The sequence below is a fragment of the Empidonax traillii genome, unplaced genomic scaffold, assembly GCF_003031625.1.
Source record: "Empidonax traillii isolate 1590-97213 ecotype Southwest subspecies unplaced genomic scaffold, ASM303162v1 scaffold949:size228964, whole genome shotgun sequence".
In the NCBI taxonomy this organism is placed as follows: domain Eukaryota; kingdom Metazoa; phylum Chordata; class Aves; order Passeriformes; family Tyrannidae; genus Empidonax; species Empidonax traillii.
This window is the reverse complement of record NW_020956142.1, coordinates 165,171-183,671: the sequence shown is the minus strand read 5'-3', so window position 1 is coordinate 183,671 and position 18,501 is coordinate 165,171. Positions and strand designations below refer to the sequence as shown.

General features: G+C 37.1%; 1 protein-coding gene across 2 annotated transcripts in view; it reads left to right on the top strand.

Moving 5' to 3' along the window:
* THBS2 (thrombospondin 2) overlaps positions 1-9,471 on the top strand; it is a 33,539-nt gene extending 24,068 nt beyond the window's left edge. For both annotated transcript variants that reach the window (XM_027903251.1, XM_027903252.1), the window contains exons 18-22: positions 1,749-1,976; positions 2,391-2,662; positions 3,526-3,623; positions 5,835-5,974; positions 6,967-9,471. In XM_027903251.1, coding sequence (XP_027759052.1) covers positions 1,749-1,976; positions 2,391-2,662; positions 3,526-3,623; positions 5,835-5,974; positions 6,967-6,974 — 746 coding nt within the window. In that variant the 3' untranslated portion in view covers positions 6,975-9,471. The remainder of the gene's footprint in view (positions 1-1,748; positions 1,977-2,390; positions 2,663-3,525; positions 3,624-5,834; positions 5,975-6,966) is intronic.
* Positions 9,472-18,501: the final 9,030 nt, after the last annotated feature.

Here is an 18,501-nt window from a genome sequence, read left to right as displayed (position 1 = left end):
AGGGTTACCCCAAGCTGAGATAGTTTGGTATAGTCATCTGTCATCTGGATCTTGTAAGGAACACTACATTTGTCTATGGATTAATGATTCACAAAAAGTATATATTTAATTGGTTTAGCCAGCTCATTGCTGTCATTAGTGGCAGGTCCAACAAATCTTGGAAAAGGGGTAAATAAAGCCAAAAATTGCTCCCACACTCTTGAAGATGTGAACTGCAGCATATGACGATAGAGAGAGAGCTGTTGGATGTGGCTGGGTAAACAAACACTTTATTAACTTTCCTTGACAGGGAATCAATGTTGTCAGCAGCAGCTCACTACCAAATGAGCATCAGCTGGACTTTCAGTGAATAGATTCTACTGTGAATTATCTGTGTAATTTGGCAAAGGAAACAAAATAGGAAATTTGTTCCCTTTTCTCCAATAAGTGCTAAGACAAACAGGTGGAGGAGCACACAGCTGGTCAGGATTTGGAGTTCTCCATGGCAGATATCCAGGGTGGAAAGTGGGACCATTTTATCACGTACCGGAACTGCAGAAAGTCTTTGAGATATTAGATGCTTCAGCTGTCTCTAGCTGCTCTTTTCATGTTGGCTCTTGCTTAAAACTCATTCTGCTTTCTCTCTGAAAGCTCCATACTTGGGTAATGCTGTGTTTGTTAGTCACAGTAATGGAGCTTTCCATTTTTCTGTGAAACATCTAGTAGTAGGCCAATATGGAATGAGCTGGATCATCGCTGTTTCCCATTGTGTTAATGCCCATGTTCTTAGAGCAATAATAAATGCTCAGCTACATGAGGATAGAAACAAAATTAGCTGGCACTACCAGTTTTACCTTAATACTCAGTGCAATATTTAGTAGTTTCTGTTGTAAAAGTTGGAGTCATTTGTGAATTTGTTTCCATCCTTGTCTAGCCAAGTTTTTCTGCCTTTTTTTTCAAGTCTTTGTACTATTGTATGCCTTGAAATAACAGTGGCAGTGGCATTGAGATTTTTTTTATAGATGCCTCCTTTCACTGCCTGCTGTTTGAGGCAAGTCACATCTCCTGGTTTCCATCCCAATAGTATGGGTAAATTAAGAAAGGAAATAATTTGTAGGTTTTTATAAATATTGATTGTAGTAAAAGTGTTGAGCAGAAGCACAACTGTAGAATAGCTGTATGGATGTATTTTTTGGTTCTCTAAAAAACTTGTTGCAATTCATGGAACAAAACTTAATTTTTTCATTCCTTCAAAGTTATTCCTGCTGGATATAGTGCTGTGTTCTTTTCTCATACAATTTTCTGTAGCATTACATTTTTTATAAGTCAAATTGTTTTACCTTCGAGTGAAAGAGCAACTAAGCATGTATGCATATTTTATTGCAACATTCTCCCCACTTTCTTTTGAAATAAAGGTGACATTGGCAATCCAAAGCATCTTAGAAGGTTTGTTGCAGAAAGAATCTTGAGACAGTGATAAAGGATTCTGAAAAAAATTTAATATGATCAGCAATATATAAAGATGTAGTAATGTGTGGGAAGATAAAGATTTTAATGCTATTGTTTGAATTAATTTGCACAGCATGTATTAAAATGTGGTTTTGTAGCCACATCTGGGACAAATCAAACTGAAAATGTAATGCAAGCATTAGTGAACTACACTGACATAGCAAATTTCCAACTTTTCCCACCCTAATTCCAAAGTGGTGTACAGATAAGGGCTGGATAAACTGCTAAAACTTGTATTTCTTTATTCACATTGCTTACAGGTGATGGCAGAGGTGATATTTGCAAAGATGACTTTGACAATGACAATGTTCCAGATATTTATGATGTATGCCCTGAAAACAATGCCATCAGTGAAACTGATTTCAGAAAGTTCCAGATGGTCCCTCTGGACCCCAAGGGAACAGCTCAGATTGATCCCAACTGGGTTATTCGCCACCAAGGCAAAGAACTGGTGCAGACTGCCAACTCTGATCCTGGAATAGCTGTAGGTGAGTATCAGATGTCAGTCATCATCTTTGGAAAAGTAACCAGTGATCCTGTGAAAGGGAAAAAAAAAAAAGTAGATAAATGCAATTTTTTGGTGTTGCAAACTTTGGTCTAAGTGCAAGTACAGTGTATGTGCCCAAAGTAAAATCAGCTCAATGCTGTTTGCGTTTGTTCTTTCCTCTCATCACTGACTGTAACATTCATAAAATACACAGCTGAAAAAAGTTTTTCTCTCCAGAAGTCTCCCTATGATAGTAAGCAAGTGTAATTACCTTGTCTTCTATAGATAGGTAGGGAAACTGAGAAAGGCTGTTTACAACTCCTGCCAAAGTTCAGGATGTAGCTGGGACTCTTGGGTGTGGACAACTGGATCCAGCATTGTAACTTTGTGGTTTGTCTCTTTTCTACTCTCCCAGGCTATGATGAGTTCAGCTCTGTTGACTTCAGTGGGACATTCTATGTTAACACAGACCGTGATGATGACTATGCTGGCTTTGTGTTTGGTTACCAGTCCAGCAGTCGATTTTATGTTCTGATGTGGAAGCAGGTCACTCAGACCTACTGGGAGGACAAACCCACCAGGGCTTATGGCTATTCTGGTGTGTCACTCAAAGTAGTGAATTCAACAACTGGTACTGGTGAACACTTACGAAATGCTCTCTGGCACACAGGAAACACCCCTGGACAGGTGAGAGATTTAATACCTCAGGCCAACAGTGCATGACTAAAATTTTAAAAATAAGGGCGTTGTCTCCAAAAGAATTTCGTTTCACACCCCATTTTTGGAGATATTTATCAGCTTTTCTTCAATTCCCATATTAGTAGTGTCAGTAAAAACAAAGTATACTACATGTGCAAAAGGAAGATGAAGTGATCAAAAGGAAAGGAGTGAGAGGTCTCAGTTATCCACAAATCCTTTGTTACTTCTGTATTGGCCCTTGCTTCTTTGGTGTTCCAGCCTGTTTGAATTATATGTGGCTTAGAGTACAGTAACCAGTGACAGAAAAAGAGAAAAGGCAAAGAAAAAGAAAAAAACTGCTGCTGTTCCAAATAGCATCTAACCATGGAAGAAACTCATGTCGTTTGGAAATTAAATTAGTGGGGATTCACATATGGATAGGAAGTGATTGTGGACCATGACTGAGTGTGAGTCGCAGGCAGTAACATCTGTGCAAGCTGCAGTCCCTCTCCCTCACTAAAGACGCTTGTACAGATAGAAAAAATAGAATCAAGTCTGTCAGCATGGGTGTGTATTTGCAAACCTGAAGGACTTCATAAAGGGAAGTCATGTTCAATGATTTAGTGGTCTTCAGTGACTCTTAGCTGTGGAACTGCAGATGAGTAACTGACCAGCAGTTTAAGACAGAACTTTCCATTCCTCTCACTCTATAAAAGAAGTCTTCTGATCATACCATCAAATGTTAAACTCTATTTTCAATTTCACGCTCTGCAGAAAATAAGCTTTGGCTTCATGTATGGTTACTATAGTGGGTGTGTACAGTTACTGGAACACAGTCTGTTTCTAATAAGGCATTTTTATTCCTACTTTAGGTGCGTACTTTGTGGCATGATCCCAAGAACATTGGCTGGAAAGATTATACGGCTTACAGGTGGCATTTGATTCATAGGCCTAAAACAGGATTAATAAAGTAAGAAATATTTCTGCACCTCTTTATTTTCTAGTAGCAAAACTTTTGTCTCTGTTGATATAAAAGCTATGTTATCAGTTTCTTTGTTAGTTCTGATAATTATGATACTTGTGAGAGTTTGGGGGACATTTTGTTATCTTCAGAATAAGTTATTTTACTTTTCAGATATATTTAATTTAGTCTGGATTGTTCAATATTTACGTCAGATAAATACTCTTAAATTAAAAAGCTTTCTCAATAGCTTTTCTGTAAAGATACCAAAAATTCCCGAGCAAAACTCAAAGCAAGATTAGCACATGAGATTGCTCTCCAGCCTCTGGAATTTCAGTGAATGAAATTAATTAGAAACATCAGCATCGCCACAGGGAAGAAGGCCAACAGCCTGTCTACTTCAGCATCCTGTCTCCTGTAGTGTCTTATACAAGACACTGCAGAAGTGTCCATGAGCACATCTGTAATGCACACAGCAAGGAGCTATGGCATATGACTTTCCTTAGAGCCCATCTGTTTATCTGATGTTCCAAAGATTAAGCATTAACTGTTCATGTCAATTTTATCTTCTACTGACTACTGGAATTGTAAAGAACATTTTTCATGGGCCAGAGTCAGACCTTGCTTCTAAAGGTCCCTTCTGTGCTTATGAGCAGGGGATTTTCATTTGTCTGTGAAAGACAGATTTGGATAGACTGCTACCTGTTTACTGGAAAGAGTTTCTTTATGCATCAAATTATTGCAGTGCAAAGCATTGATTGATACAGGTCAAAAGGAAACTGGATTTTTCATTCATGTTACTGTTACCTGTATCTTCCCTTGCAGAATTTATGTAGTGTCAGACAAAGCATGATTCAGGTGGTATCTCATTAGATTAATCTAGCATGACAAATTCTGTGGTCCAGAGCATTAAATTCCTTTATTCTTCAGGGTGTTTTTATAGAAAATAAATGAATTATTTCCTAATGTGGTCATGAAACAATTTTATTTGTACAGAAATATCAATTTCATATGAACATGATTAGAGCTATGTAATTTTTTTGGTGGGATGAATATTAAACTCTTTCCATTAAACTCTTTGGGTTCTTGATATTTTGAGAAGTATATTAAATAGGCTTACATGAACGTGAAAAGCTGTCATTCATTTTACTGTTCTTTTTACTGTCCTTTAAATACTGATTTCAGGAAGCAGTTTCATACTTGTCTTTGTGCACCTTTCAGGAAATAAAATACTTCAAGACAGAGCAAGTGCTGGAAATACATTTCTGCCTAATCAGAAATCTGTCCCTAACCCCTGAGTTATAAGAAGCTGCTCAAGGGTTTTCATCCTCATGTGAAGGCATTTTGCTGTGTATAACTAATGTACTGTCAATTGAAGCAGGACCATAATCCTTCCCTCCAGAGACTGCTCTAATTAACAAACTACAGAGTAATTTCTCATTTGGCCCAAGAGGCTGAGAGCCTAAAAACCTTTACGGTTTCAAGGTCTCCCATGAGAAGTGGAGGATCCAAGTTCAAGGCAGTCTCTCTAATAGAGAAGGAAGTGAAGAGATGTCTTGAGAGGTCTTTTGTCTCTAGGGAGGATGCCTGAAATGCTAAAATAAAAAATTTTTAAAAAATAATAAAAAAAATCAAGTTCTCCTTCTCCAATTTATTATTAGTCTAGCTATTTGTGTCCAAATCCTTCCAGCTTTTATTAAGCTCTTAAAATGTCTGAAATTGAGATTCAGCATGTCTCCAATTAATGTTTTGTTTAACTCTGAAGGAATGGTTCTTCCAATTTCTGATGTTGGCCCTTGCACTAAAGATAAATAAATCACGCATTCACACAGCTGTAATGACAGCTTTGTTCAGTGATGTGACAAGGCCGTGTGCTAACGTCTGAGTTCACAGGGACAGGGGCTTATCAGTGAATTCTAGTACATGATATAGTTCATTCCAGGAGACGTGACTGTTCTAAATAAAGAACTGGGAAATATTTTGCAGATGGTGGGCATAAAATTACTTATTGAACAGCCCCAGTCTTCCTGATAAATGTGTTATGGCTGCCAGCCACGTGGGTGTGAGAGAGAGATAAGAAGTGATCTCTGCAATGAAGTTGGGTTTTCTGGTGCCTTGTTAAAATAAATTCTGTTTCAGTTCTTAGGAAGTGTTACCAGTTCTTACACTGGACGCTGCATTATCCTCCTTGTCTAATTTAAATTATGTTCTTCTTTACAGAGTTTTAGTGTATGAAGGGAAACAAGTCATGGTGGATTCTGGACCGATCTATGACACAACTTTTGCTGGTGGACGATTAGGTCTTTTTGTCTTCTCTCAAGAGATGGTCTATTTCTCTGACCTCAAGTATGAATGCAGAGGTTAGTTACAGAATATGTCTGGAAAATGCTGAAGCCTTTAATAACTTGAGGAGCAAATGCAAAGTGTGGGAATGAAAAGTATCCTCCAGTTACTGAAAGCAATCTGTAACATCACAGCAATGTGTAAACCTTGATTCATTGAAATGGCATGAATGCCCCTTGCCCTTATAGTAAACTCAATTTGAATAGTAATGGTAATGGTAATGGCCAGTCTCTTCGCGAACGAAGAACCGGGGAAGGTCTTTACACCTTCCAGCCTGCGCATTGGATTTTTTAGGTGAGACACAGTGTGCGCGGAACTGAGCCCACCCTTTAATCCTGAGGTTCATCTGCCGGGGCCAAGCACGCTTGGACGGTGGCAGCGAGGTCCTCAGGACGTAGATGGATTGCCTTACGGGCTAACGAGCTCCATCTGCCCGGGGAGGGGCCCCGACCGGGAATCGAACCCGGGTAACACACACACTGCATTTGAATAGTAAAATCCAGATGTTTAACAGTATCCACCTGGAAAAAATGAGGTAGAAATCTCTTGAGAGAGAAAGGTGCTTAGAATTCTCTCTGCATATCCACTCTCTTCTGTAGGCTATTTCAGTGTGTTCTGCAGGCAGAGAGCTTCTTCTGCATCACCCCTCTTTCAAGAGGCATAAAGGAGAAAGCAGATATCTTTAATGAGCGTGTCTGTCTCTAGTGCCTCATCTGAAATGTTCTGAAATTCAAAAAATGCTATCCCAGATTTTCTTATATATTATTTTTATATACATTTAGATATATAGCTGCACATACATGTATGTGTGTGTCTCTTTCTATATATATAGGCATGTATGCATTTTTAAATAAATATCCTCCCATTTGTAGGAAAATTCAGAACAGAAAGTGCTGTGCTGCATTTCTGTAGCTTACTATGGTGGAGCTCTGTTCTTGTGTGATTGACTTCCAAACCAAAAAAAAACCCAACCCCAAATAATATCTTTTTTTTTCCCCATTTCTTTCAGATGCTTGAGCAATGGTTGCTGCATTACCAGCAAAGTACTGTAGATGCTATGCAACCTAGACACCTCAGTACATCCTCGTACTCCCAGTTTCTATTTTGTGTACCTTCTGCCCTCTGTCCTCATGCTCCACTCACCAGGTACCTCCCTGCTGCCAGGAAAGCTTCAGCCATCCCTCCACCCAAGTGCCTTCTCACAGCCAGGACTAATGAAACCTAAACGTGAACGTCCAACCCACCACTGAAGCAAAAGCAGATTGATACATTAGAACACTTTTGTAGAGTGAAAACTTAGCAAAACTTGTTTGTTTGTTTATGTGTCTTTTTTAAAGAATGACGTTTACATATAAAAATGTAATTACTTAATGTATTTATGTATATGGAGAATAAGAAGGGGGGAGTGATGATTATCAGTCATTGTATTTAAGTGAGGAAAAATGTGTTCAAATTTTTTGGGTGTATGGTTGAAACTTCCTTGCTCTGGTCTGGACTGGACTTCAGTAACACAAAGCCTCTGGGTCTAATTTTAGCAAAGTAATGGAGGGCCCCACCAACAGTGAAAATTGCTTTGGATACTAAAGTAAAGATCCATTTTAAACATTTCTTGATTCAAAAAAGGGTTTAGCTGATGAGGATGCTCTTAGTAACATCCATTAAAATTGCAGTTGGTAGAATTGTCAAATTTGTAACTCAGAGCATTCTTTAGCAGAGGCTTAATTCAGGCCAAATGGTATTGAACTAGGAACTCTCATGTGAAAAGGAAGAGCGATTCATTTAAACATCCAAAGCTATCACTATTGTCTGACTTTCAAAAAATTACTTCCAGTTTCTCTGTTTTCATCATATTCTGCATTGCCTTGTAATAAAGAACATACCATGACTATGTGGAGCAAAATGAACCCAAACCACTTTTCCACCTCTGCTGCAAAAAGCACTTTGACATCCTGAATCCTGATGTGGGTTTTTGAAAAGGTGGCAACGCCACTATTACTTAATTTGGTAACATATGAATTTAAGGTTCCATTTATAAATATTTTGTTAGTATTTATTATGATTATCACACGGAGCTACCTTCTCTGATAATTTATTTTAAAGCATGTCATATAATGAATCAATAATACATTCACAAATAATGATATTTTAAAGATATTTTTGAAAGCATATCACAATATGTAGATATTGTCAAAGCATAGCCTACACTTAAGTATAGTTTCATGGTTTATAGTCATGTATACTTTAAAGTTAAATGAATAATAAGGAATTTACAAATGGAACCTTAATATATATCCAGTTACCCTAATTTTAATATTTTGTATTGTTACCTATGTCTGCTGTATATAGAACTTCTTAAATAATGCTGAAGGGATACCAGTGTTTATTCTAAACAGATACAACAGTTACTCAGATATACAATAGTATAGACATGCTTAACATTTTTGTTTTGTTTTAGTTGTATGAGCTTTGTTCACAAAAGGAACACACGCTGGTGTAATTTTATTCATAGATGGGTTAAGTAACGGAAGAATACAGTACCTCTGCCTTCTTCTAGGGCACAGTGAGCTAAATGTTGAATCAACTTTTTCTCCCTTGAAATAGGTTTTGTTGCTACATTCATTAGAAAGGAATCAACAGTTGCTGGCTTTATTGCACATTTTGTAGTATTCATATTATCAATTTTTTTTTTAATTTTCTTTTTGGTTTTGGTTGAGTTGGGCTTTTTTTCCCCCAATCTTCTTCATGAGGTTTTTAAATATTTCAGTTTCTTTTGGTGTTTCAAGAGACATCCCCAAGTTCCAAGCAGAAGGTAGGGTAACTTCATTAAATGTAATAAGTAATAGCTGTGTAGGGTTTTTTGTTTTGTCAGAGAGAGACATCAGTGTGGGGATGAAGATGTTAATATTTGGACTGTATCATAATTTTCCTATTCTATGTAAATTATTTATGATTCTTTTTTTATTTCTTTTTTTTTTTTCCTTGCGAGTGTGTAAGAGAGTGAGAGTGATGAAATTTCCTTTTGTTTTTGCCAAAGATTGTAAATAATTATTTATTTGTTTACACGGACGGAACTTTATCAATTAACGTCCTGATTCATTTAGTCAGATCCTCATTTTTATATATATATATATTAAGAAATTAATAATAGGAAATAAACTGTAAAAAGGTTTTATAAACCAAAATCTCTTTACCTTTTTTATAGTAAAAATGTTTTGTTAAAGAAAGTATACCATTCTCCAAAGCCCTCAGTTAAGCCTCTTGCCTTGCTGTAAGCCAGTTCATTTCAAGCAAACCACTAAGTCTGTTGCTTTGTTACAAATCACCAGTCTTCTAAGGTTGTAAACAGCAGGTTTCTCAGTATCTCTGACAAGACATCATTCCCCATGAAGTCTTTATCTGGCAAACTATCACAAATTTTATTTATAGCATTGTTACTGAGAAATTTTGGTCCTGCTTCTCTGTACTGTGTCTTGACCAATGTGTTTGAACAAATATATCTCATTCTGTAATTGCTGCTTCTGAGGGTCCCATCTGAGTCACTGGGATTCACTGGTGTGAGTGGGGATCGCCTTCCTGCTGGAGATTTTCAGGAACGAGTGAGTCGTAATGAACCAAACAGAATAAAATACAAGAAAAAATTATTAGCATGAGAGATCTTTCCTATAAATATAAACTACTAGCAGGGAGGGGAATTTGAATGTGATTAGGAAAAGTAAGGATGCCTGGCATGTCAAAATGCAAATTTTGAGGTATGGACACAAGTTCTAACCTTTCTTGGCCTTACAAATATCCCAGCTACTTGGTTTCCTTGGCTTTTGGTTCCTAAGTGAGTACTTGGAACATTATACAATAAAGCCATGTACAATTATTTATGAATCCATTAAACAAAAACAAATGTTCATTCCTGTAAAGAGGTGCAAGATCATCAATGATTGACATTATTCACATAATAGAGTGATCAAGAACCTGTTATTCAGTTTCTCAACAGTTTTTTTAAAACCCTGGTATGGATCTGCAAGAGAGTTATGAGCATGAACACTTAGTTATGATTCTAAGGGAAAAAAAATCTCTTGATGCCAACCAAACAAAATGCCACAGAAATAAACACAGGGACATAAAATGACTGGAAATGTGTGGAAATATAACAGCAGCACTTCAGTACTAGTACAGGGTCTCTCAGAAAAACAGGGAGGGAAGGACAAAAAAAAAAAAAGCTGTGAATGAGCAAGTTCACTATAACAGTGGCATCCTCTAAACTAACAACTATGTCAGTTGTTCTAACTACTTTTTTTAAGTCTTTGGAAGATATTTAAGAGTATTTGCATAATCTGGGAAAAATACGTATTTAAACATTTTGCGGCCTCTGCACTTCTGGTTCCCAGAGAAATATGGATATGGAAGAAGAAGGCCTGACATCCCTGAGGAGGGGCTGTTTTTTCTCACAAGGGGAAACTGAGTAGAGCAGGTAGGAATTCTGCCAATCACAGGTGATACTAGGCAAAATTTTTTTCATTTCCCTGGGCATCAGGCTCCCATCTACTAAAGGTCAGTGATAAATTTCTTCCCCTTTAAAATGCTTTTGATATGTTCTATGTATCTTACTATTTCTGAGATAGCCATAAAACCAGGAAATACTGAAATTCTGAAATCCCCCTGAAATTAAGTTCTCATGAGACTTTTTCACAACTTTTAAGACATAGGTATTTTGGATAAACTTTGGATAAATCACTGACTTCTGAAAAGTTAAGCTGAACTCACCGCATTTAAGGATTTGTCCATTAGAAGAGAAATGCATCTGCCATAATTTCTTCAAGAAAGGAAGGAAAAAAATCTACCCAAGTTATTATACCTGTGATTTCGCACATCAGGCAGCCCAAATATTAGCATCATGAATGCTAACATCTGTGTCTGCTCCTTGCTAGGAGGAGACAATTGGGGCAGGAGCTGAACAGACCATCACAATCAGTGGCCAAACCTTCATCCTGGTCAGCTCAGTGGGAGTTTTGCTATGGAGTTGAGTGATAGCTGGATGAGATTCAGGGTTCGGCTTGTGCTGCAAACTTCCATAGAGGAAGAGTTATAATGCTTGTATGGGAACATCTGCTCTCTAAAGCCATTGAAGAAAATATGTAACTATGTAATAACTTGGCACAGTATTGTTTCCATTGTGGAGAAGACCACCCTTGTAGATCAGGAAGGCAGACTTTGAAGAAAAAGAAACCTGGAGCTGATGAAAACAAAGGTTCTTCTAATCCATTATACTGCTTCTTGAAATCTGCAAGTACTAAATTCACAAGAGGAAGGTGTCAAATATTTATCATTAAAAATCATACATTAGCACTCCTGGAAGGGAAGCATCATTCTTAGCCCCAGCAGTTAATGGGTGGGTTCTGCCTTTGTGCCTGCGTGGCCTATTTTACACTAATAAAACAGCAAATATTATTGTTATTCATATAAATATATCTGATATTTAATCCCACTTCTCCACCTATTGAGAACTCTGGAGATATACTATACACAGCACAAATTTTCCTTTACCAGCTTCAGATCTGTTACTGTTTAATTTCATTGACAGGCTTTATTTCTCACAGACTTTGGAAGGGAATGAACAGTATATATTTCATTATAAAACTGCATGTTAGAAAAATAATATTCTACTTTGCTTTTTACTGCTCGTGTGCATATGTCTATAATGGGTTCATGCAGCACATCAAAGGTAGAAGAATTTCCTCTGCTTGGTAAAAAGATCAGCTGCTATGTTGTTGCAATTCCGTTCTGGTACAGGCCATGTTTATGGCCTTCTCCAAATCTCAGTCTAGCTCTTGTGCAGATGAGTTTGATAGATCTTTCACAACCTTTTCCCCTGTCAATTGTTGTTGATCATTACCTGTTCTTCTTGGTATTTTTGGAGCTAAATGTGAATATGTTTGGTGTTGCTTCTATAGAAGCAAGTAAATCATCACAGTCTACAACTTCCTTGTGAGGGGAAGAGGAGTGCCATGCACTGATCTCTCCTCTATGGTGACCAGTGACAGAACCCAAGGGACACAGCCCACAGTTGCACCAGAAGATGTTTAGGTTGGATATTAGAAAGAGGTTCTTCACCCAGAGGGTGGCTGAGGGCTGAAACAGGCTCTCCAGGGAAGTGGTCACAGCATCAAGCCTGACAGAGTTCAAGAAGCATTTAGATGATACTCTCAGGCACATGATGTGACTCTTAGGGATGGTTCTTTGCAGGGCTAAGGGTTGGACTCAATCCTTGTGGGTCCCTTTCAATTTGGCATATTCTTTGATTCTGTGAATTTCTTTTCAGACACTTGTTGACATTCGTGGACTCTTTCCAGCACTGCTAAATGCACCAGTCTATGGAAGCTGGAGGGCTGCATTGCAAATCACACTTCAAATCTCAAGAACAGCTGTAACAAGGTATATTATAATTTACAGATTGGTTTTAGTCATTGAGATTACATAGTCATTTGGTAACTTCTAGCAGATATAGTTTTGACACTCGCTTTGTAAGCTGACTTTCTCTCTTTAAATAACATTGACAGAAAAAAGAAGGGAGAGGATGGCGAGCTGCAGACCCTGTCAGCAGCTGCAGTGGATATTTTTTGACCAAGGCTTTTTTATATATGTGAAGAAAATGAAACAATGTTTTCAGTTTCATGGAAGGCAGATTTTTCTCAGATACTCCTCTGATTGATCATTCAGTCTAGTTTTCTTCCTGGAGTTGCTCTGCTGCCTTCTTGTAAGTAGCAACAACCTCTAGTAGTAAGACCTTGTTAAGACATTTCTTGGTGGTGAAACTGGAGTACTTCAGAGCTGGAGCATGAATCCCAAGCAAATTAGTCTGTCCTGATTTATAAAGATTCGGCTGTAGTGTCTAGAATTTTGCAGTCAGAATTGAAGGACCACCCAACTTGTTGTGGATGTAATCCAATGGGTTTTACTGTATGCAGTAGCTCAGCCTGAAGAAATGGCAACAGTGTCTCAAGCTGAAACCAGTGACACTTGGAAGATCACTTGCTTTCTCAAGTGAGATTAAGTTCAAAGATACTGGCATTCACTGTTCTAGAGAACAGCAGTTCTCCATTTAAAGAGAAAAGTTCCAATATTTGTAAAGGAGCAGGAAGAAAGCTAGAACATTTTTAAATGCTCAGGTTAAGATTTTCATAATTTTCAGTGAAACAGAGCATACACAAGCAGTAAAATGGCAAGAGACCTCATTCTTTTTTTTTTTTCCATTCTTTGAAATTCTTCTTTTTAAGTCATTAAAAGAAAGACGGAAATAAAAAGTCACTTTTCTTTCAGATTTTTCATTAACACGTCAGTATAAAGCTCCTATGTATTTAAGAAGGAAGCACACTCAGTTGTACCTGGAGGGGACTGAAATTATTATTATTTATATAGTTCCAAATCAGTCCATAGGATCTAATTAATTGCTTTTGTTTGAAGACTTTATAGTTTTCTTGGTTTAATCAACAATATTAAAATGGTCAGCAATGATAAATTACTTTATTGGATCAGCTTACTTGATGTCTCCACCAAAGACTGGTATCTGAGCTTGAAATAGACTTTAAATCAGTATTATTCATTAAATGGAAAGAAATTAAGCCATTCATGGTTATAGATAGGAAGATTGCCCAACCCTGCATAGAAAATGCATTGTCATCGCTAGGCAATCAAGAAACCTATTGTTCTTCATGTCTAGCATCAACCATCCCTGCAGTGTGAGAAGATAATGTGCTCCCACTTTTAAACATGAGGGAAAGGGAAGCTGTGGCTGAAAAAAAATGAAGCACAGGGATTCTGAACACTTGGTCAATGTCTTTATCACAAGACCATCCATTTTAAAACAGGTGCAAGTCATGGCAGCAATATGATAAAAAATCAGCTTTTGTTATTTTCTGTTTGGAATTTCCTCTAATAGTCTCCGTTTAAGAGTAATTAAGACAGAAAATCTGATTTTAATGCTTCCACATTCCCTTGTTTACCTCTGGAAGTTCTAATTATTTATCCAACCATGGGGCACTGTGCTGGAGAGGTAGATCAAGAGAATGCTCTTCTGCTAATTTGAATGAGACCTATACACTGGAAGGCCCAGAATTTCAAACGTATCTTCTTTTGAGTACAGAAAAATTTTTCAGAACTAATGCCTACTTTAACAAATGAGCCTGGTATTTAATGTATTATCTGAGTTTATTAATAAGAAAAATAATATTTATGGAGTATTTTCAAAGGGGGAAAATATTTACTATATTACATTTGAATATGTGTGAATAATATCCACCTTTTTGCAGTAATTGAAAGCTCTTTCACGTAAAATCTTTTCACTTATTAGGATTGGTTTTTTTCTGTTTCAATCTATGGTAACCTTTTGTGAATAAAAATGAGAAGCTGATTTTTGTTATTAGGAATCATTCTTAATTGCATGGAAGACCTAAAGTCTGGTTAAGTTTTCATGGAAATCACATGTCCTGGGAAGGAAGGTTCTATCCAGAACCATTTCACTTTTCTGCAGAGAGGAAGAACTGTTTTCTTCCACTTCTCTTCCAGAAGGCATTGACTGCCTTCTGGTGAGAGAGATAGTACAACTGAGTTATTGAAACAGAACCTGGCACCTGTGACATAAATCCACTCAATATATTGTGACAACCAAAGAAATAGCCAAGGTATGCAGCTACCTTGGGTGCAGTCACCTACAGAGAGGAGGGGGAATATATGCTAAGCCCATGAGCACTGGCGTTTGGAAATCGGCTCCATGGCTGCTGTGTTGTCTGTACTAAAAATACTTTCCCCTATCCTAATGCCAATGTCAATGTGTACAATCTAGTTCCAGATTTAAAACCTGAATACTGCACTTAAGATTCATTTTTTTTCTTAATGATGCATATATACTGAAAATAAACAGTCTTATTTGCTTATTTCTGCAATATTCTTGAAAAAGCCAGTGTGGCTTTTTTCTTCTAGGAACTGGGGTTTAAAAATGCTCCCAAATGTCCCAGAGCATGAAATAATGATTAGAAAGCATTCCTAAAAAAACTCCAGTGCAAAACATTGTAGTATTGTAGCACTGCAAGGATAGTTGGCTTTGCATTTTCATTCCTGCACATACCGAGTTCCTAGTGTGGTGGCTACTATTCCTTAAAAAGTGTGCATTATTTAGCTCCACAGTTACATACATAGTTTTTTCCCTGTATTGTTTCTTCCAAGAGAGCACGAAATATTGCAATTTAACACTGCATTTGGTAAATCACAACCTATTTCATATCAGCTGTTACTTCATATTGACTTCTTAGGTCATGCTCAATTCCAAAACAGAGTGGAGCCACTGTAGTTTTTGTACTACTTTCAGAAATAAAAGATTACTTGAAAAACTATTGCAGTAATTTCTATAGTTTCAAAAGAAACGAGTGCTGTGTTTTACATTATTGAAAAGTTTTAATACTGAAAAGTGGCTTAGAAAACCTTATGACTGTGATGTCAAAACAATTCAAGAGACAGAACTGGTATTTCTCAAGAATTAAATTAATTTTTGCAAGGAACTGTAAACATTTAATTGTGATTAAAAAGTAAGAAATGGAAGTATCTGAGACATCTTTACCTTTTCTACTGCTCATTAAACACTGATAGATATGTCCATGTGGAATAAGCTAATGTTGTCAATTTGCCTTATTAGGACTACTAGTTTTTCATACACAAGTTCATAATTTAGAGGTACGTAAATCATGCAAAAAGCCTGACACTTCTTATGTTGCAAGTGTTTCGCATTTGAAATGTCAAATAAAACTCAAGTTGTGGAAAGAGTTATTAATTCAAAAGGAAACACTCTCAGAGCATTTTAATTTCCTGACATAACCATAATTTTCTATCTCATCATCTGGGGCTTTGACACATGTTTATGCTGTGCACTGTGGTGTCCCTCTCACAGGAGTTGTTCCATTTCTTACAGGGATAACCTATAGGAAAAGTAGAAAATCCTCCCCATTTTACCTACCACAGCACTCAGAAGAACATAACAATGCCAAGATTGTGGAAATCGGTCTTCTACCATCACAGTCCAGCAGGTACTAAGAATGAAACCAGAGAAAAATGAAGACAAAAAGGCTGATGGGAGGAATCTGTACAGCTATTTGCCAGGTCCGGCAAAATCAAATAGCAGTTACTGATGGGGGCTCTTAGGGATTTCTAAATTTTCTTCAGGTTAAATATTAATTTCCTGAAGTGTATTAAGCCAAAGGGATTGTTTTTAAAAACTTGTGTTGTACATATCTGAATGCCAAATGTATCTGTCACTCAATTTACCTAAAGTTTGTTTTCATTCTCTTCCATGATGATACTTCACTTTAGGGCACACATTGCAAAAAATAATTCTCCTTCTTTTCATACTAAATGAAGCACATTTTATATACTATAAAGAGAACCATTCAACTGTCAAAGAGACAGTTCCTTATTCAGAAAGTGTTAGGGAACCTCATGTGTGCCAGACATACTGTCAGGGGAAGAAGGGAAAAATCTGACCCTTATGATGAGACAGAGATATTGTGTAGTGAGGAGGAAGGGGAGTGCATCTGAATTTGTGTGGTTCAACTGTGAGGCACAAAACCTTTGGAGACTCTATTAACAAAGTTTATTAATAGAGGCTTTTTGATAGTTACTGGGTCAAGGATATTAATTTTGCTCACCCTGGGTCAGTTGAAAAGCACCTGGGCCTGTATCAGTTTGTAAGTACACTTTCATATAGACAAACGTGTATATAGACAAAGTAAATGCTTGTGTGCACAGGGCTTTGCACACAAATCACAGTGAAAAATTCAGTTCTTTCACAATTCCTGTTAACAAAAGCATAGCTGCTAACTCAAAATAGTCATGAACAAAAATATCAACACTAAACTTAAAGGCTCAGGGGCAGATGGAGACATATTGTGATGATTTGTGCTGCAAAGGGGCCTCCACTTTTTTACAGTATCCATGCCAACATCACTTTACCAAAACTATTGAAAAGCCAGCAGAAATCTGTCAGAGGAAGACGGAACATTCCAGATGTGGCTTAGAGAAATGAGTACAGGGAAAGCAGCAACAATAAAATCACACAAAATTTTGTAGGGACTGACAAACCATACAAAAGAGGTGGGCAGGAGAAGAAAAATACTCTGCTCAGGTCATAATCAGTACTTGCAGAAATGTAGAGTTTAGTCTGCACAGATCATCAGCCTCTATCTGAACCACCTAAGATGCCTGGCAGGAAACCCTGGGGAACTGCAGTACTGTGAGCATCAGAAGCCAGCTGTTAGGCTTTCTTCATAGCTGTTTATTTTTTATTAAATAATTGTAAAACCAGAGAGCCAAATTCTTGCTTCACTTGTGCAAAGGCAGGCTGAAGAGTTTGATGTATGCATAAAATACAGATCTTTCTCAGACTGAGTTTACAGAGGTGGCATTTTTCAGTTACATTCCTTTTGCTTAGGAGATTTTTCTCTTTTTCTGTTTTCTTAATATTTTCAGAAGAGATTGAAGGCCACTGATCCATGTTCATACCTAAGAAATGCCAAATGTTTTTAAAGATGGAAACAGAAATTTTTTGATTTTGTTAAAGGTGAGCCAAGGGTAACTGTTAAATTATATTTCCCAAAGGAATACTGGCCATAAGGGATTGACCATTGCGTTTGGTCTGTGTGTCACAATGTCCCATTTGCAGATATAACTGTAAGAAAAGGTCCGTTTCCACATGTGTGAAACAGAGGATATTATAGTAAATAAATGAGAGGAGGAAAAAAAAGAATACCAGCCACCAAACCCAACCAGAAATGGTGTTTAACCATCTGAGTAGATATCTACACTTGGCTTAACAGGTGTCAACAGGCTTAACAGGATATCTACACCTATGTTTCCCTTTCAGTTAGTAAAGAAAAACAGGCTTTCTTAGAACAAAATTTTTATTTTAATTTAGATGTATAAATTAAAACAAGTAAAGCTAAAAAGTTCAAGTCCAAGACAAAAGAGGTATGCATTTATAAAACCTGTTCTTCAGGATGCAGAAGGACATCATCGTTCCTGTCTCATTCTTAAGTGAATATAACACTATACATATTCTATATTTTTCTGGTATGACCTTTAAGTGAGAACATTTCTCTTACTTTTTGTGGGTTATAACAAAAATCATTCCATAAAGGTTTTTAGAGGTGCACTTAATTTTGTCCAGGCAAATGGGAGCAAGTGATTGATTGAACATCTTGATTCAGAAGCATTCATTACCTGTGTTCACTGTACTGACTTCATCCAAGGTAACCTTTGCTTTACTCACATCCCTACACTGGGACATTTAAATAGAATGACTCAATAATGAGCTATTTCTGAACTGAAGCAAAAAGACTCTGACCAGACAGAAGGACCCAAATGACTGTGATTCTGGATCATAGCAGCTGCATTCACTTGACATTGCTACTTTTAGAGATATTAACAATATTGGAATAGATACAAGTCCTCTCCTAAACATTAAGTAATGCTGCTGTGATATATAGATCATTGCTTGGATATGAGAAAC